This window comes from Salvelinus sp. IW2-2015, linkage group LG16, assembly GCF_002910315.2.
Source record: "Salvelinus sp. IW2-2015 linkage group LG16, ASM291031v2, whole genome shotgun sequence".
Taxonomy (NCBI): Eukaryota; Metazoa; Chordata; class Actinopteri; order Salmoniformes; family Salmonidae; genus Salvelinus; species Salvelinus sp. IW2-2015.
Genome location: NC_036856.1, coordinates 20,308,421 through 20,329,250, shown reverse-complemented (window position 1 = coordinate 20,329,250; position 20,830 = coordinate 20,308,421). Strand labels below are relative to the sequence as shown.

The following is a 20,830-nucleotide window of genomic DNA, read 5'->3' as shown; positions in this document are numbered from 1 at the left end:
TGTGCAGATGTGGGTGGGCGTCTATTTGAATAAATCCATTAAATATACACCAAAAATAAATCCATTATTCGTTTGTTTAGGCAGGTCTTAAGAAACATACGAATAATAAAATTCATTTTCAAAAAGCAAAAATATAGCATATTTTAAGTTTTAATGTCAAATGAAATCGATAGCTCCTTATTTTGTTCATTTAATAGACAAGACACACCTACCCGATCACAGTCAACACGCATATATTTTATAATGGAATATAACAGAATAAAATACATATTTTCCCACAACTTGTGTCACGGGAACGTGTTGAACCGCTGTCATATAAAAACGTCATATTTTGAAACGGAGCCCAAGCCCATGATTTTTTTTAATGCACATTTCGCTCCACTTTGTTAGGGAGCAGGCGTAGGGTCTTACCTTCAGCATGATACCGATTTGAAAATAATCATATCACATCATATTTTAATTGAACTTTTTACTTTTTTTTACCTTAACCCCTTTTTCTAGCCAATTTCGTGGTATCCAATTGGTAGTTAGTTTTGTCTCAGCGCTGCCACTCTACGGACTCGGGAGAGGCGAAGGTCGGGAGCCGTGCGTCCTCTGAAACACAATCCAACCAAGCCGCACTGCTTCTTGACACAATGCCCTCTTAACCCGGAAGCCAGCCACAGCAATGTGTCGGAGGAAACACCGTGCACCTGGCGACCGTGTCAGCGTGCACTGTGAAATATGAACAAGACTCACAGGCTTTTGAAAATATGATGGCTTGCTAGCTGTGCCACACGGCTCGCCACAGGAGTCACTAGTGCGCGATGGGACAAGGATATCCCTGCCAGCCAAACCCTCCCCTAACCCCTAACCCGGACGACGCTGGGCCAATTGTGGGCCTGGACTCAAAGCCTGGACTCGAACCCAGAAACTCTAGTGGCACAGCTCTAGCAAGCCATCATATTTTCAAAAGCATGTGAGTCTTGTTCATATTTCACAACCTCTGTGGGCTTTTGAGCAAAATAATAGACCTTCACTTTAAGCTACATCATTGCATACTAAATGTATCTGATCAGAGAGATCAGCAAACAAATAGATGAGCGACAGTGCATTCGGAAAGTATTCAGACCCCTTGACTTTTTCCACATTTTGTTACGTTACAGGCTTATTCTAAAATCTATCTACACAGAATACTCCATAATGACAAAGCGAGGACAMTTWAAAAAAAATGTTTGCTAATTTAGTGATGGTCAGGGAGGTGACCAAGAACCCAATGGTCACTCTGACAGAGCTCCAGAGTTCCTCTGTGGAGATGGGAGAACCTTCCAGAAGGACAACCATCTCTGCAGCACTCCACCAATCAGGCCTTTATGGTAGAGTGGCCAGACAGAAGCCACTCCTCAGTAAACACACATGACAGCCCGCTTGGAGTTTGCCAAAAGGCACCTAAAGATTCTCAGACCAGAATAATAATGAAGACAAACTATGAAATAATACATYTGGAATCATGTAGTAATAAAAAGTGTTCGACAAATCAAAATATATTTTATATTTGAGATTATTCAAAGTAGCCTCCTTTTGCCTTGAAGACAGCTTTCCACACAGTGACTGCTACTGTCATTTAGACAGGTTACCTTTGAGTTCTTGGGCACAGGGACTATGGTGGTCTGCTTGAAACATGTATACTGAACAAACATATAAAAGCAACATGCAACACTTTCAACTATTTTACTGAGTTACATATAAGAAAATAAATCAATTGCAATAAATTCATTAGGCCTTAATCTATGGATTTCACAGGGGCGCAGCCATCGATGGGCCCGGGAGGGCATAAGCCCCACCCACTGGGGAGCCAGGCCCAGCCAAGACGTTTTTACCCACAAAAGGGCATTATTACAGACACAAATACTCCTCAGTTTCATCAGCTGTCCGGGGTGCTGGTCTCAGACGATCCCACAGGTGAAGAAGCCGGATGTGGAGGTCCTGGGCTGGTGTGGTTACACGTGGTCTGCAATTGTGAGGCCAGTTGGACTTACTGCCATATTCTCTAAAACAACATTGCTTATGGTAGAGAAATTGGTAGAGAAATTAACATTAAATTCTTTGGCAACAGCTCTGGTGGATATTCCTGCAGTCAGCATGCCAATTGCACGCTCCCTCAACTTGAGACATCTGTGGCATTGTGCTGTGTGACAAAACTGCACATTTTAGAGTGGCCTTTTATTGTCCCCAGCACAAGGTGCACCTGTGTAATGATCATGCTTCTTGATATGCTGAACTTGTCAGGTAGGGGGATTCTCTTGGCAAAGGAGAAATGCACACTAACAGGGATGTAAGCACATTTGTGCACAAAATTGTAGAAAAATACACGTTTTGTGTGTATAGAACATTTCTGGGACCTTTTTTATTTCAGCTCATGAAACGTGGGACCAACACTTTACATGTTGCGTTTTATATTTTTGTTCAGTATATGTATTAGATTCAGTCAGGAGGAGTTTGAAAATGTCAGTGAAGCTGGTCAGCGCATGCTCGGGAGTACTCATCCTGGTAATCCATCTGGCCTTGTGAATGTTAACCTGCTTAAAGGTCTTACTCACATCGGCTATGGAGAGCGTGATCACACAGTCGTCTGGAACAGCTGGTGCTCTCGTATGATTCAGTGTTGCTTGCCTCAACACGACCCTGGAAGGTATTTAGTGCATCTAGTAGGCTCGCGTCACTGGGCAGCTCACGGCTGGGTTTCTCTTAATTCYTAGTAGTTTACAAGCCCTGCCACATCCGACAAGCGTCAGAGCCGGTGTAGTAGAATTCGATCTTGGTCCTGTATTGACGCTTTGCCAGTTTGATGGTTCGTCGGAGAGGGCGTAACGGGATTTCTTATAAGCGTCCGGATTAGTTTCCCGTTCCTTGAAAGCAACAGCTCTAGCCTTTAGCTCAGTGCGGATGTTGCCTATAATCCATGGCTTCTGTTTGGGATATGTACAGTCGTGGCCAAAAGTTTTGAGAATGACACACATATACATTTTCAAAGTCTGCTGCTTCAGTTTGTATGATGGCAATTTGCATATATTCCAGAATGTTATGAAGAGTGATCAGATGAATTGCAATTAATTGCAAAGTCCCTCTTTGCCATGCAAATGAACTGAATCCCCCAAAAACATTTCCACTGCATTTCAGCTCTGCCACAAAAGGACCAGCTGACATCATGTCAGTGATTCTCTCGTTAACACAGGTGTGAGTGTTGACGAGGACAAGGCTGGAGATCACTCTGTCATGCTGATTGAGTTCGAATAACAGACTGGACGCTTCAAAAGGTGCTTGGAATCATTGTTCTTCCTCTGTCAACCGTGGTTACTTGCAAGGAAACACGTGCCGTCGTCATTGCTTTGAACAAAAAGGGCTTCACAGGCAAGGATATTGTTGCCAGTAAGATTGCACCTAAATTAACCATTTATCGGATCATCAAGAACTTCAAGGAGAGCGGTTCAATTGTTGTGAAGAAGGCTTCAGGGCGCCCAAGAAAGTCCAGCGAACGCCAGGAGCATCTCCTAAAGTTGATTCAGCTGCGGGATCGGTGCACCACCAGTACAGAGCTTGCTCAGGAATGGCAGCAGGCAGGTGTGAGTGCATCTGCACGCACAGTGAGGCGAAGACTTTTGGAGGATGGCCTGGTGTCAATAAGGGCAGCAAAGAAGCCACTTCTCTCCAGGAAAAACATCAGGGACAGACTGATATTCTGCAAAAGGTACAGGGATTGGACTGCTGAGGACTGGGGTAAAGTCATTTTCTCTGATGAATCCCCTTTCCGATTGGAGCATCCAGAAAAAAGCTTGTCCGGACAAGACAAGGTGAGCGCTACCATCAGTCCTGTGTCATGCCAACAGTAAAGCATCCTGACATGCTGTGTGGGGTTGCTTCTCAGCTAAGGGAGTGGGCTCACTCACAATTTTGCCTAAGAACACAGCCATGAATAAATAATGGGACCATCACATCCTCCGAGAGCAACTTCTCCCAACCATCCAGGAACAGTTTGGTGACGAACAATGCCTTTTCCAGCATGATGGAGCACCTTGCCATAAGGCAAAAGTGATCACTAAGTGGCTCGAGGAACAAAACATCAATATTTTGGGTCCATGGCCAGGAAACTCCCCAGACCTTAATTCCATTGAGAACTTGTGGTCAATCCTCAAGAGGCGGGTGGACAAGCAAAAACCCACAAATTCTGACAAACTCCAAGCATTGATTATGCAAGAATGGGCTTCCATCAGTCAGGATGTGGCCCAGAAGTTAATTGACAGCATGCCAGGGCGGATTGCAGAGGTCTTGAAAAAGAAGGGTCAACACTGCAAATATTGACTCTCTGCATCAACTTCATGTAATTGTCAATAAAAGCCTTTGACACTTATGAAATCCTTGTAATTATACTTAAGTATTCCATATTAGCATCTGACAAAAATATCTAAAGACACTGAAGCAGCAAACTTTGTGAAAATGTATGTTTGTGTCATTCTCAAAACTTTTGGCCACGACTGTACGTACAGTGACTGTGGGGACAACGTTGTCGACGCAATTATTAATAAAGCCGGTGACTGATGTGGTAAACTCCTCAATCCCATCGGATGAGTCCTGGAACATATTCCAGTCTTTGCTAGCGAAACAGTCCTATAGCTTAGCATCCGCTTCATTGGACCACTGCTGTATTGAGCACGTCACTGGTACTTCATGTTTGAGTTTTTGCTTGTAAGCACGAATCAGGAAGATAGAGTTAGGGTCAGATTTGCCAGATGGAGGGAGAGCTTTGTATGCGTCTCTGTGTGTGAGGTTATCTGGAGTTTTTTTCACACCTAGTTGCAAAGGTGACATGCTGGTAAAAATTAGGTCAAAAGGATTTCAGTTTTCCTGCAGTAAAGTCACCAGCCAGTAGGAGCGCCGCCTCTGGGTGAGCATGTTCTTGTTTACTTATGGCCCTATACAGCCCGTTGCTTGRAGTCTTAGTTCCAGCATTGGTTTGTTGTGGTAAATAGACAGCTACGAAATATATAGATGGAAACGCTCTTGGTAAATAGTATGGTCTACAGCTTATCATCTGTCCGTCAGTGTGGAGGGCCTCTCTGGTCTTTTCAGTGTAAATGTCAGACGTTTTGTTTGCTCTGTGTCTTTGCTCTGAGGGTGCAGCCTGGCAACAGGCTGTGTCTCTCGTCAGGAGACCTGCCTTGATAGTCTCTTGCCCAGCGACGCACCAGAAGGGTTGCAAGAACCCCCTTAGCAGCTGCGAAGGCACAGAACTACGTGCTCATTGTGAACTTGTTGGGCCAGATGAGCACAGATGAGGTGCTCTAGTCTTTCTTGTAGCTACAAGGTTACTACTAGGTGAAGCACTCTGTTGCTGTTGTAATAATTCCTATCTCGACTATGGCTCATCTGCTGTGTTTTGTGTGTTTTTCTTCTCAGCTCGAGATGCAGACGAACGGGAGAAGTGGATCCATGCCTTAGAGGGGACTATTCTCCGTCACACCCTCCAACTGCAGGTAAGTCACTCACTCATCTGTCCAGCTTCACTCTAGTAATACTGGGGGTACTAGTCCCAAGCCATTGAGTTCAGCTAAAGAGGAGAAAAATTTTGCTCAACCTTTTATTTGAAATAAGCTTTCTCAAATGATGGGGATAACTCGTGCTGTTGTTGCATTGTAAAACAATTTTTTTGAAGTGTGTATGTGTATTAACCTTCAAAGAGGGAACATAATGTGAWCTGTATTTCTTCAATTTGTTCTTTTACCTAAGACCACAGGAAATAATAGAGGAACTGTTGAGAACATAAAGCAATAGCAGTTTATGTTTCACCTTTTGGAAGCATGTGTTGTCAAATTAACCTTTCATGCTATTTGTTGAGGTCTTTTGGATGCAGGAAATTGGGATATAGAATTAATATCATGCCTCTGTCAGCTTCATCTCAAATAGTAGCACTGGGACACTGCTGGCAGGCTAAAGCACTCTTGTCCTAATCAGTGAAAGGGTTAAGAAGTCATCTGAGAATAGAAGGAAATTAGTCTGGACACAGTAAGAGTGTCTCTGTGTGGTTAGGAGCACAGGGAGCACGGTTTGGTTAGACTGTTGGCTGATGATGGGCATCATGTTTATCTATGAAAGCCTGTTTGTAAAGAGTGCTGTGTATTAAACTTGCTCTCTAAACTGCTAATTTCCACCTCTTATTTTGGTCTGTGCCCTTTGTGGCTCACAAATATAGGCCTCCTTTCTCTCACCAGCCTTAATTCTACCCTCCAGTTGTTTATGTGCCTTCTGTTCTGCTTTCCTTCTCTAACCCACTCCTCCCCTCTGCTACCCCTCCCTCTGCCTCACTCTCTCCGATCCCCGCCCAACACTGCTGACTGGCTGCCTGCTTGCAAACACTGTGTAAGCGTGGAGTCATAGCGGGGTCATGTGACCTGGACCAAATCAGAGTCCTGCTTACTCTTTCAGCCAGACATCTGCACCTCAGCTTTATCCAATCAGAGCAGCTGTTGCTTGTCACATGGGCTTGTGCTGCCTTTTTCTCTTTTTTTTTTTAAGAAAGTCTGTACTTCCTGTCAGAGAGAAMAGGATCCTGGATTAATTTTGCCTGCGTGTGCTGCTGCTCAGCTGATGTAGAACGTACTGTAGATGTACCAGACGATGCTGGTGGTGTTCCTGCTGGCAGTCTATAGGAGTGGAGAGCACTAGAACAGTCGTTTGTTTGCGTAAGGGAGGAGAGAGGAGCTTTAGGGTCAGCTTTGGCCTGTGCATTTTGACGAGGCATGTCCCTCAGAGCTCTGCGTCCTGTGAGTACCACACTGGGGGGAAACGGTTGGTTGGAGTGCGACAATGCAGTTCTTAACTGGGTCATGCTGTGTGGAAAGCCAAACGGGGAGGGGTGAGGTGTCTGAGTGAAGGGTGGGCTAGATTGGTGCGCTTTGAGTTTTTTTTATTTCCAATGTTTGGTGGTTAGTGGGGGTGGGTGTGGTACACTAGCATAGGGAGGGATTGTCTGGTTAGACAAAGCTCTTTTAGGAACAGAATGTGTGAACATGCCAAAGCTGCAGTTACTAGCCTACATGACCGTCCTCTGGGTTTATAAGCTGCTCTAGTCCAGCAGAAGGATCCCTTCCATCATGGTGATATGGGCTTGTGTTGACATAACAGAAATAGAGAGCAATAGGGACTCTCTTTCCCTCTTTGTTTGTAATGTTAACGGCTTTGTCCCTCTGCAATTATGAGGTCCGTGTCATATTGATAGCATTTTCCTTTTCCTACTGTGATTATTATTATTTGACCATGCTGGTCATTTATGAACATTTGAACATCTTGGCCATGTTCTGTTATAATCTCCACCCGGCACAGCCAGAAGAGGACTGGCCACCCTTCATAGCCTGGTTCCTCTCTAGGTTTTTTCCTAGGTTTTGGCCTTTCTAGGGAGTTTTTCCTAGCCACCGTGCTTCTACACCTGCATTGCTTGCTGTTTGGGGTTTTAGGCTGAGTTTCTGTATAGCACTTTGAGATATCAGCTGATGTAAGAAGGGCTATATAAATAAATACATTTGATTTGATCCTTAACCTTTTGAACCTGAAATACAGCAGGGGCCCGCTCAACAGTTTTTGGTATGTAAGTGTATGGTAGGACTTTTCTATGTGAAAATTGGGATGGAATGATTTTGGTCAGTGGGGTAAATAAATTACTCTAAAAGTCTGACATGAATAGAGGGAAACTCCTGTTCTATTTCATGTGTCTTTGGATGCAGGTGTTCAAACAATACAGCTTCTCACAGGTGTCAAAATCACTCCATGTTGTGATACCTTACCCTCACACCAAGCCAGCACTATTACTGTCGTAAACATAACCATGAGCATGCATTTCCCCGCAAGTAGGTTGACGTCGCTTTCAAATTCAGAATCTACAGTCGTGGCCAGGATTTRTTTTGTATTCAGTTGATTTCCTTGCTACCCATTCACATCGCTCCGGCCAAACAGCTCACCCTCTAACGTTTCTTCTCCACCTTGAGTCTGGATTTGAACTCCTCATCTTCTCGGATGTGAACGCATTCAAATAGTTTGGATTGGTCCCAGTAATCAATGGCTTGGGCCAGAGCCTGAACACGCGTGGGTAAAGCGGTGTTTTCAGAATAGTCATTGGCTTTGATACTGATTGGTATGTGTTGTTTTGTACCAAGCCCTTCACTTTGACGTAAGCAGAAATTACTACGTTGGTAGTCTCAGACTTGAATGTATGTAGTGATAGGGCAGCAGAATTAAATTCAGTCGTCAGGCAAGGATTTGATATCCGGCATTTGTATTTATTAGGAATTCTCTTTTCTGCCTCTTCAAATGTTGTTGATAGAGGAAGAACAGGAGAGACACCGGAGCTGTCTGTTTCTTAGACACAAACATGAAGCTGTGTAGATGTCTGCTTGGCCACAAACACAAAACAAACACCCACGAGAATCCCGATGCCCTCAGTCCTGGGACCACTTAAGGTTATAAATATATTTTTTTAGCTTTTTGTGCCCGGCCTGTAACAGGAGTCACTAGAGCGTGATGTGACAAGGACATCCCTGCCGGCCAAACCCTCCCCTCTAACCCAGACGACGCTGGACCAATTGTGCGCTGCCCCATGGGTCTTCCGGTCATGGCCGGCTGCGACAGAGCCTGGACTCGAAACCAGGATCTCTAATGGCACAGCTAGCACTGTGATGCAGTGCCATAGACCACTGCGCCACTTGGGAGGCCCTTCACTTAAGGTTTTTAAAGAGGAGACATATGTATTTTTCTGGTTACCCCCAAGCTCTAAAGAACACTAATGCCAGACTCCTCTTCCCCACAGATTGAAAGGGGACTATTCTTTAGCTTAGCAAAGTACCTGTTTTTATTATTATTTGCTCAGGCACCTCTTTAGCCACCAACACTAAGCAACTTGCTTCTATATTGATAGCGAACCACCTTTGATCCTAAAGGAATTTTAGAAAAAAAGGCCCAGACTTTGGTCTCTATAAAGCTTGTTAGGTTTTTACAGTTTACACTTTAGACAACGCTGGGGTTAATGTGTGTTCATGGCTTTTCTTCACATCCCTGTACGATACATTTCAGTTGAGAAACAGGCGTCGTCCAAAGGCGTCTGCCAAACCATAGGACACGCTAAGACCAGAGCAGTACTGAGAGAGGGGAGTATATGATTTACTAACTGTCCAGCAAAGTGGCTATGGACGTGTTTTAAGAGTTGTAATATTGTAAGGTCAGACTGCTTTGGTTAAGCATTAGTTTTCAGGTATTTTTGAGGAAGTTGTTGGGTATTTCATTTCTGTATTTTAGCCAAGCTAACTTCCAGGTAGTGAAGGGACTGTTCTTGATTTGTCATCAGCAGGCATGGTCAGGCAGGCTGGCAGGAAAAGCCTTTTAACAATGCTAGTTGAACAATTCATATCACTCTACTTACTGTACAACGCTGGAAGCTTCTCCCAAACAGTTGGTTGCTGTTTTGTGCTGCTACATCCTGCTTTTTTATAGCTCCACCAGGAGAATTTTAAACTTTTTTAAATCTGCTAACAAACTTTCAGAGTAGAGGTGCACTGGCAGTAAATTTATTTGTCCGAAATAGGTTACTGGTGGAAGCAGAACACTGTCATGCTGTGAAGTTAGAATGTTCTGCTCTTTTTTCATTTTAGGAGGCAGAGACAGGATTTGTTCCAAGTGTCCAAGACTTCGATAAGAAACTTGCAGAGGCTGACGCGTACCTACAAATTCTAATTGATCAGTTAAAGGTGAGGCTTTTTCACATTTGAGTGACTAGTATGACAGTGACTCTCATAATAACGGTGACTGACTCGTCACTGCATCATCGATGAATGTGTTTTTATTCGGCTCCTGATTTGAGTGTATCCGCTTCAGCTTCTCATACATCTCCTCTCTTCCAGCTCTTTGATGCGAAAATCAAGGATTGCAAAGAAGATGAGTCGTGCAGAGTGAGTGATATCTGTTTCTTCTCTTGTCACCAGAACTGTGCCTGATAATTATTGACTCAGATTTTCTGTCAGTTTTTTAGTAGCTGTGATTCACTTCCTTATTGAGCTCATGAGTTTAGTTTTAGGTCAGTTTGGAACATTTAAACTCTAGGTTATTTAATATGGTGAAGACAATGACCTGTTATGTTGTGATGAACATAGGACACAACTATAGTTGGAGTGAAATCATTGTTCGGCTAGTCTAATGCCATGATTGTGAAAGAGTTTGAACAAAGCATGTTTCTGCGTTGGTTTCACAGGTTTCACTGTGCCGATCTTTCTCAGTCAATGACTCACCTAACTTTGAGTCCCGAAGTCTAGTTAGGTGTTAAAATAAAGTCTGAAGTGAAACAACCATTTTTTATCATGTTTTTCTCCTTTAAAGAAAATTGAACATTTGAAGGAAACCACATGTGTAAGTAAAACCCCATTTTAAAAGTCCTTATTTTCAGAATCACCTGTCTGAATTTGAGTGCAGTGTTTCATTCTCTGTGCTGTTTCTCTTTTCAGAGTATGGTAGAGTCCATCAAGCACTGTATTGTATTGCTGCAGATTGCCAAGGTAAAAAGGACTCATTCATTTGACTGTGGTAGGGCTCTCATTGCATCACTGTCATGTCTTTGTTGTGAGACCACATCACGGTACACTGCATGATTTCGCCACGCCAGTAGTTTTCCACTCAACTACAGCCTGGGTTGTTGTTTGTGGGCAGTTTGCTACATTCCATTAGGTTCCATTTTGACATTTTGGAGAGGTGATTCTCACATACACTCGATAATCTTAGAGCTCATAATGATGTTACCATTACAAATGCTCTGACTTTCTAAATAACTTGATGGCTGCTAGAAAGAGAAGCTCTTAACAAGCTCATATCATCATTACATACAAACAGTTGAACATTCCTCAAGTAACGTTTTCTTCTCAAAATTTGAAGGATCAAAGTAACGAACAACAACACGCATACGGACTGATAGTAAGTTCTGACGTTCTCTGTCCATTAGAAATATCGAAATCAACCAAACCTCTATCCTTCTTTTCCGATTAATTCACGCTAAACTATAGAAAAAAAGACAAATCAAATATGTAAAAGTGCATGCCATTTGTTTAGAAAAATAGCTTCATCTCGTATATTGCTCTTCCTTTGCCACGCCACTATCCCCTTTCTCAGCTGAAATCATTTTCTTTTTTGTTGCTGATAATAGTGAGAAACTTTACTCTTTACTACTCCTTTTAGACACAACATCATTCTGCTTCTTTTATGACACGTTTGTAGGAGTGTGTGTGTGTGCTTATACCCTCCCCCACATCACCATCGATTTTTACTTACTGTGCATGCCTATTGAACCGTCAAGGACTAATAGATGTCAACCAATCAAAGGCTGTTTACTGGCTTTACTCTCTTCCCATAGATGTTTTTAAGTCGGAATCCCATAGGATCAGCCCGCCGGGCCAGTCTTCTGACAGTTATCTCTCTGGCCATTAGCCTTACACATATAGACCCTCTTCTAACCATGCCTTAAGTACACTCTAGCTCTAACCCCTTCCCTCAGCCTGCACTAGAGGCATCCTTTGCTGTTTGTTTCATCTCTAGCTAGCGAGGCCACACTGGTTCCACCACGGTGGAGCAGCAACGTTTCTGTAATTGGCTATAATTAGGAGTGGCTGCCTTACTTTCCAGAAAGCACGTGGACAGGGGGAGGGGGGAGTGAATGGAAAATGAGAGAAATCTCCCAAATTTCACTCCGACTCCTGTTCTAAAGGGCAGAGAGAGGACTGAACTACACTGCATGCCTTCATTTCCTTGATTTTTTTTGTTTATATTTCCACTTTCCTGACTGTAAAGATCCTTAGTTGACGTAGTGACTTCTGTCCGCTCAGTAGAGTAGTGTGAAATCTTCCATTCTGCATGGTGCCCAACTTATTTTCAGACCACACTCTCCTTCATTCTCTCAGTCATACCTCAGTATGCTGCTCACACTGCACTGTTGTGTTCTGAGATTGTGTAGGACTTGATGATTTCTGACTTCTCCTCTTGTTCTGCCTTTTGCTGTTGACAGAGTTAGAGGCACATGGTCAAAGGTATCACTGACCCATAAAGCTATGGCAGCAGTGCACTTTGTATAATGTGTGTACACATTTTTAAGATAAATTTATAAGGCTAGACCACAGTTAAATATACCTAGGATTACAATCTGTGGGTTTCAAATCTCAAGAAAACTTTAATAAGAGAGAAGTTATGCCATCACATTATGTAACTCGCTGGAATGTATTTTTTGTCCTAAATTTAGCAGGGTGGAAAATATATTTGATCATATTAGGCTTTACTGTAAGTGTTGTGATATACAGTGCCCTCTAATTATTGGGACAGTAATGTTTTGTTGTTGTTTTGGCTCTGTACTCCAGCACTCTGGATTTGAAATGATGTTAAAGTGCATATTGTCAGCTTTAATTTGAGGGTATTGTCATCCATATGGTGTGAAACGTTTATTACAGCACTTTTGTACATAGTCCCACCATTTTAGGGGACCAAAGGTATTGGAACAAATTCACTTACAGTGCATTTGGAAAGTATTCAGACACCTTCCCAGGGAGGTGACCAAGAACCCGATGGTCACTCTGACAGAGCTCCATAGTTCCTCTGTGGAGATGGGAGAACCTTCCAGAAGGACAACCATCTCTGCAGCACTCCACCAATCAGGCCTTTTATAGTAGAGTGACCAGCCTGAAGCCACTCCTCAGTAAAATGCACATGACAGCCCGCTTGGAGTTTGGAAGCATGGTGGCAGCATCATGCTGTATGGATGTTTTTCAGGGACTGGGAGACTAGTCAGGATCGAGGGAAAGATGAATGGAGCAAATTACAGAGCGATCCTTGAAAACCTGCTTGAGAACGCTCAGTACCTCAGACTCGGGCGAAGGTTCACCTTCCAACAGGACAACGACCCTAAGCACACAGCCACGACAATGCAGGAGTGACTTCGGGACAAGTCTCAATGTCCTTGAGTGGCCCAGCCAGAGCCCGGACTTGAACCCGATCGAACATCTCTGAAGAGACCTGAAAATAGCCTGGCAGCGACGCTTCCAATCCAACCTGACAGAGCTTGAGAGGATCTGCAGAGAAACTCCCCAAATACAGGTGTGTCAAGCTTGTAACGTAATACCGAAGAAAACTCGAGGCTGTAATTGCTGCCAAAGGTGCTTCAACAAAGTACTCAGTAAAGGGTCTGAATACTGATGTAAATGTTATTTCTGATTTTGCTTTGTCATTATGGAGTATTGTGTTTAGATTAATGAGGGGAATAAAATCAATTTAATCAATTTTAGAGTAAGGCTGTAACGTAACATTGTGGAAAAAGACAAGGGGTCTGAATACTTTCCGAATGCATTGTATGTGTGTATTAAAGTAGTCAAAAGTTTATTATTTGGTCCCATATTCCTAGCACGCAATGATTACATCATGCTTGTGACTGCAAACTTGTTGGATACATTTGCTATTTGTTTTGTTTGTGTTTCAGATTACTTTGTGCACAATAGAAAATAATGGTAAATGTATTGTCTGTTTTATTGTAAATAATAATTGAATGTTTCTAAATGCTTCTACATTAATGTGGATGCTTCTATGATTATGTATAGTCCTGAATGAATGATGAGTAAATTAGCAAATATCATACCCCCCCCCCAGAAATGCTAACCTCCCCTGTTAATGTAACGGTGAGAGGTTAGCATGTCTTGGGTGTATGATATTTGTGCATTTCATTCAGGACTATCCGTAATCATGGTAGCATCCACATTAATCTAGAAGTGTTCAAAAATTACACAATACATTATGTACCATTTTAATTTCTATTGGGCAAAAAATAATCTAAAACAAACAGCAAATGCATCCAAGAAATTTGTAGAGCCACAAACTTGATGTAATCATTGCGTGCTTGGGATAAGGGAACAAATACTACACTTTTGACTACTTTAATACACATATAAGTGAATTTGTCCCAATACTTTTGGTCCCCTAAATTAGGAGGGACTATGTACAAAAAGTGCCGTAATTTCAAAACGATTTACCATATATGGATGAAAATACCCTCAAATTAAATCTGACAATTTGCACTTTAACCTCATAGTAATTGTATAATTACAAATCCAAAGAGCTGGAGTACAGAGCCAAAACAACAACACGTTTAACTATCCCAATAATTCCGAATGGGACTGTACGTAGTTAGATATTTATTTGGTAGAACTAAATATTCCAATATTTACCGGAAGCAGAGTGAAAGGTAATTGATCTTTCTCGTCATTGGCAGTGTGTATTTATTGTGTCATTGTAGTCTGCTCCGTATTGGTGCGTTAAGTGCTACTGCCGGTCTAGAGCAATGTGCGTTGCAGATGTACCTAACTACCTCTTGTGTTTTAAGACTGGCACCATTTTGTCTTGCCCTGTACAGAGCACCATCAACCCAGTGGATGGGATATTTCAGCCTCAGGACACTTCTTTAGTCAATTTAGCCATGCCAACACAGACCACCCTCCCCACAGGTACAGTATACAGAGAGCCATACACACAATCTAATCTACAATCCTATCAGGAAGAGTTGCCCCTCAGAATAAAAATATCCATTTGAGTCCACATACGGATATTGTATACAAAACTGACTATTTGATTTCATGGATATAGATTAGCATTGGATTTAATACGTTCAGATTTGTTTATTTCCTGAAACACACATCTATAGTGCCCCCTGGTGTGCTTGAATCCCTATTTTTCAGCACGTCCACTTCCCAATGTAGGGCATTCTAAATTAAGCTTTCTCTGAAATTGGACACAAATCCAATCTCAAGGTCGAGACCCCGTGTCAGCAAAGTTTAACATTTTAACAGTCATAGTTTAATAGATACCTATGACTGCTTTGCAGGTTTTTATTTTTGTATTTATTTATTTAATTTTTTAAAAGCTTGCTCCCTCACAGGTTTGTAATGACATTGAGTTTGTTGCATCATAAAGCAGTGTTGTTCTAATGCCAGAGCCTTCTCCTTTTTCTTGTCTCCTTTCTGTAGATGGCTCCAAGATGTGTAAAGGAGAACAGCGGCCATCCACTCTATCAGTGGGGCCTGTTGTCACGGTGATGGGCAGCCTGCAGACTCCGACCCCCAACAGCACAGGTCAGAGGTCATCACACTCTAGTGGTCAGGTCACCCACACTTACCATTCCTTCAGAAAGTATTCACGCCCCTTGACTTATTCCACATTTAGGTGTTACAGCCTGAATTCAAAATGTATTTATTAAAAAAAAAAAAAAACTTTTTTAATTACCCCTTTTTTCCCCCTCCCCAATTTCGTGCTATCCAATTGGTAGTAGTTAGTCTTGTCTCATCGCTGCAACAGGGAGAGGCGAAGGTTGAGAGCCATGCGTCCTCCGAAACACAACCCAACCAAGCCGCACTGCTTCTTCACACAATGCACATCCAACCAGGAAGCCAGCCGCACCAATGTGTCGGAGGAAACACCGTCCACCAGGCGACCTGGTCAGCATGCACTGCGCCCGGCCCGACACGAGTCGCTAGTGCTCGATGAGACAAGGATATCCCTGCCGGCCAAACCCTCCCTAACCCGGACGACGCTGGGCCAATTATGCGCCGCCCCATGGGCCTCCCGGTCGCGGCCGGCTGCGACAGAGCCTGGGCTCGAACCCAGAATCTCTGGTGGCAACAGCTAGCACTGCGATGCAGTGCCTTGTGCCACCCGGGAGGCCGAATTCAAAATGTATTACTTTTTCCCCCCACATCCATCTACACACAATACCCCATAATGACAAAGTGAAAACATGTTTTTAATTTTTTTCATTTACTGAAAATAAAATACAGAAATATCTCATGTACGTAAGTATTCACAGCCCTGAGTCAATACATGTTAGAATCACCTTTGGCAGCGATTACAGCTGTGAGTCTTTCTGGCTAAGTCTCTAAGAGCTTTGCACACCTGGATTGTACAATATTTGCCAATTTTTTATTTTTTTCAGAATTATTAACGCTCTGTCAAGTTGGTTGTTGGTCATTGTTAGACAGCCATTTTCAGGTCTTGCCATAGATTTTCAAGCAGATAAGTCAAAACTGAACATTCAGTCTTCTTGGTAAGTGTAGATTTGGCTTTGTGTTTTAGGCTATTGTCTTGCTGAAAGGTGAATTCATATCCCAGTGTCTGATGGAAAGCAGACTGAACCAGGTTTTCCTTTAGGATTTTGCCTCTGCTCAGCTCCGTTCCATTTATAGATTTTTTTAAATCCTGAAAATCTCCCCAGTCCTTAATGATTAGATTACAAGCATACCCATAACATGATGCAGCCACTACTATGCTTGAAAATATGGAGAGTGGTACTCAGTAATATGTTTGGGGCAAAACCAATACAACACTTTGTATTCAGGACAAAAAGGGAATTGCTTGGTCACATTTTTTACAGTATTACTTTAGTGCCTTGTTGCAAACAGGATGCATGTTTTGGAATCTTTTTTATTCTGTACAAGCTTCCTTCTTTTTACTATGTCAATTAGGTTAGTATTATGGAGTAATTACAGTGCTGTTGATGCATCCTCAGTTTTCTCCTATCACAGCCATTAAACTGTTTTAAAGTCACAATTGGCCTCGTGGTCAAATCCCTGAGCGGTTTCCTTCCTCTCAAAGGGATATTCAATGTCTGCCTTTTTTTTTTTTTTTTTTACCCATCTTCCTGGTCTTTGGTTGAATCTGTGTTTGAAATTCTGTTTGACTGAGGGACCTTACAGATAATTGTATGTGTGGGGTAAAGAGATGAGGTAGTCATTTAGAAAATCATGTTAAACACTATTATTGCACACAGAGTGAGTCCTTGGAGCGTATTATGTGACTTGTTAAGCAAATGTTTATTTCTGTACTTATTTAGACTTGCCATAACAAAGGGGTTGAATACTTATTGACACAAGACATTTCAGCTTTTCATTTTTAATTAATTTGTACAAATTTTGAAAAACATCTTTTCACTTTGACATTATGGGGTATTGTGTGTAGACAAGTGACCAAAAAATCTCAATTTAATCCATTTTAAATCCAGGCTGTAACAGAACAAATTGTTTAAAAAGTCAAGGGGTGTGAGTATTTTCTGAAGGCACTGTAGCTAGCAGCTGTACTCGGACAAACATTTCACTCTGTCACCTAGAACTTGCATTTAGGGCTTGAGTATCCACTCAGTGGGGATGTTACGTCATAATCACCACACAAATTAAACAGTATTGACTTTTTTTTATTTACTCAATTGTATTTTTCAAAATGGGTTTTCATTAGGTAAGTGTCCCTTGCTAGAAACCACTGTTAGCAACAGGAAGTTTTGTTTGACTGCTAGAATGTCTGGGGTGTATGTGAAGCAAGGAGAGCACCTTAGGTACTTTCTCCAAATGTCATTATTCCTCTGGCTTGGTGGGTCCTGCCTGTTTTCAACCCTGCTGATGCTGCTGAATAAATGCTGAGCTGTGCACTAAGGAAGAAACCTGGGAGCACACATTGCACTGCAGGGGAGATTATGCAAGGAATAAACTTCTCATGGTTCTCTAACAATATGGGAACAGTAAGAACAGAAAAATGGTGTCCATATGATCACTGAGAGGAAAAAAGCTGCATAGAGCCTCTGTGTATGATTTTAGTTCAAAGCAGTAAACAAAAATAGCAATTTTTGCTATACATGGTTTAGGCCCGTTTCAGCTGGGACCTCCTGCTCACCCCCACCCCGTTTTCTCTCTCTCTCTGTCTGTCTGTTTCAGGGAGTGGCCCCTCGGCGCCCAGCAGCAGCGTTGCCTCCCCCAGTCACATGACCATCACCTCCCACTCGGTCCCTGACTTCTCTTACTCCAGCAGTGAAGATGAGTTCTATGACGCTGATGAGTTCTCCCAGAACAGCACGTCTCCCAAACACTTCATAGAGTGAGTATTTACTCTCTTTATCCATCCACACAGCAGTTTACTGGAGTACTGGGGATTACAGGGACTAAGGACGGTGATGGAAATGGTCTACCTGACCACATCCTGGCACTCTATTTCATGATTTTATTGATCCTTTGTTGTCGTTGTACATTTGTGAATTGTGCTTGTGTACAAATGGCAATTTCCTGAAACTGGTCTGATTCAACCCCATGTTAAATACTTGATGGGTAGGGCTGTGGTGGTCATTCAGTTTTGTCAGCCGGGTATTGTCATGCAAAAGACTGCCGGTCTCACGTTAAATGGCCTTTAACATATACACGTTTAGCAGCTCCAGGCCTCCATGCATTCAAGACGCTGATGCGCGCCTTTGGAACATCCACATATAAAAATTATAATAAATCAATTGAATATATACCATCACAATAAATCCATTATTTATTTCAGGCAGGTCTAAAAACCTTATGAAATGAAGAAAATGTATTTCAGAAGAACAGAATATGAGTTGGTCGACTGTATGTTATCTGGCTGTGCGCCATGCCATAGGCTGTAGGCTTGTTCATTTAGCTGACAAGATATGCTTAAGTCTCGTGCCATTATTTTATATTATATGATATAATTGCACTTAGCTGAATAAAATGGCTATGTAAAGCGTAGAAGTTTGAGCTCTGTTCCTTCCCTCAGGCTGCACACACTGTTCTCTCATCAAGTGATCATATTTTCACACCACAGACTATTCTCGTGTCTTTACTAATATGTAAAACTTTGTTTAGATTTAGAATGGCCCATTATCCAATGGGCAGGAACGGGCACAGGCAAAAAGGCATCCGTATGCACTCGAATAGGCGGTTAGTTTTTCAATCATACAGGGTAGGCTACTCCAGTTATTTCACTGTACACATCAACCACTGTTTGAGGAGCATGCAGCCTCTTGCTGCACGACAGTTGATATTCCACCCAAACTCTGTATGCCATGGGCTCTCCAACCATGTTCCTGCAGCTAGCCAGTGCTTAATTTGGGAAACCAAGTGAAATCTGTTAGGGAACATCGGTAGTAGAAAGTTTGGAGTGTAGCATAAGGTAATCAGTCCATCCAGTATGCATAATAATGCAGTCCACACTCAAAGGCAATTACTAAAATGTGTTTAATTTTGGAGTGTAGGATAGACCAATTATGTACCAAAGACATATTCAATCTTTATTTTTTCAATGTTGCAGTGCGTAATATGCGGTAGGCTATTTATTGCATCATGGAAAATGTATTATTTTCATTTTTTCGGCCTTGATCACATATATATAGTGTTTGAATTAATTATCACCTAAGAAAGCACTGTCTATTTTGTTGTTAGACTTTGAAACAACATCCACAACGACAATGTTTTCCACTCAGTTTCAACCTGTTGTTGAACTTCTTCAAATTTTAAAAGCACATACTGTTTTGATGATAAGTGTTTGATGTGATTTTCGTTTTCATTTGCATTGATGTCAGTGGTTAGAGGAACAATAGAGCCCTGAGTACCAGGCCAGTAGGACCTGATGGTCGTTAGCAAGTTGGGTACTATCAAAGCATGTCCAGAGTGCATAAGAGGAGATTACCGTAATTTAACGGTCACGTGGAATTTTACTGCGTTCGTGACTCATGACTGCCGGTGTGGCGGTAATACGGTCTCCGCAACAACCCTAGGTATGGGAAAATGCAACTTGTCATAAGCTGATTGTGTTTTGCTGGAGGTGTGTTTTAATCCTGTGCCTTTACGGAATATATTTTCTATTAGGTAATCAGTTATTTCTTTCTCTGCATCCCTCCACCTTCATCTCTCCCTCCATCCTTCTCTCTGTCAGTCCCTCTAGGCCTTCTGCTGCTTTGCCTCACAGCGATGATGGAACAGTGCTGAAACGACCAAACACTAACGAGTCCCTCGACTCCTCCATGTCTAACGGCACCACTGATGCAGGTGACACACACACGCACACATTGCCCTACTTATCCTCACACCTGTCTACCCCCAACAATAACCTACAGTGAAACCCAAAAGTATTGGGACAGTGACACATGTTATTGTAATGGTGAGAGGTTAGCATATCTTGGGGGTATGATGTTTGTGCGTCTAACTTTCGCACTCATCATTATTCACAATTCATTCAGGACTATCTGTAATCATGGTAGCATCCACATTAATGTACAAGTGTTTAGAAACATTCTATTCTTATTTACAATAAAATTCACTCCAAAATGACACCATACATTATTTACCATTCATTTCTATTGGGCACAAAATAATCTGAAACACAACCAAAACTAACAGCAAATGCATCCAACAGATTTGTAGAGTCACAAGCTTGATGTAATCATTGCGTGCTAAGAATATGGGACCAAATACTAACTTGTGACTACTTCAATACACATTTGTTCAAATACTTTTGGTCCCCTAAAATGGAGGGGCTATGTTCAAAAAGTGCTGTAATTTCAAAACGGTTCACCCAATATGGATGAAAATATCTGCGCTTTAACATCATAGTCATTGTATATTTTCAAATCCAAAGTGCTGGAGTACAGAGCCAAAACAACAACACAATTGTCACTGTCCCAATACTTTTGGAGCTCAATGTATTTTTATGTAACATCACACATTCTGTTCCCTTTGTGGCTGATGTTTTCTTTAGTAACCGAAAAGAGGATGTCAGGCTGTCCTGTATCAGTGGTGTAGGTGTTTTTAACTGTCTGCTGTCTGCTCTGGTCAGATCAATTTGACAGCCATGATGATGAGGCGGAGGATCAGGGGGAGTCTGTGGAGGAGCACAAGAGTGTCATCATGCACCTGCTGTCCCAGGTGCGGCTGGGCATGGACCTCACCAAGGTAAAAGCTTTCCGTCTGTCCGTCCG

At 42.3% G+C, this 20,830-nt stretch overlaps 1 protein-coding gene across 5 annotated transcripts in view; it reads left to right on the top strand.

Moving 5' to 3' along the window:
- The window catches only part of osbpl9 (oxysterol binding protein-like 9), a 47,483-nt gene that overhangs the window by 19,575 nt on the left and 7,078 nt on the right, over positions 1-20,830 (top strand). For 2 of the 5 annotated variants that reach the window (XM_024003871.2, XM_024003869.2), the window contains exons 4-14: positions 5,434-5,510; positions 9,672-9,767; positions 9,921-9,968; positions 10,393-10,422; positions 10,518-10,568; positions 10,942-10,980; positions 14,450-14,540; positions 15,060-15,164; positions 17,790-17,949; positions 19,789-19,901; positions 20,689-20,804. In XM_024003871.2, coding sequence (XP_023859639.1) covers positions 5,434-5,510; positions 9,672-9,767; positions 9,921-9,968; positions 10,393-10,422; positions 10,518-10,568; positions 10,942-10,980; positions 14,450-14,540; positions 15,060-15,164; positions 17,790-17,949; positions 19,789-19,901; positions 20,689-20,804 — 926 coding nt within the window. Of the gene's footprint in view, positions 1-5,433; positions 5,511-6,564; positions 6,798-9,671; positions 9,768-9,920; positions 9,969-10,392; positions 10,423-10,517; positions 10,569-10,941; positions 10,981-14,449; positions 14,541-15,059; positions 15,165-17,789; positions 17,950-19,788; positions 19,902-20,688; positions 20,805-20,830 lie in introns of those variants that run through there. The other 3 variants (XM_024003874.2, XM_024003872.2, XM_070447594.1) reach the window with 3 other exon arrangements.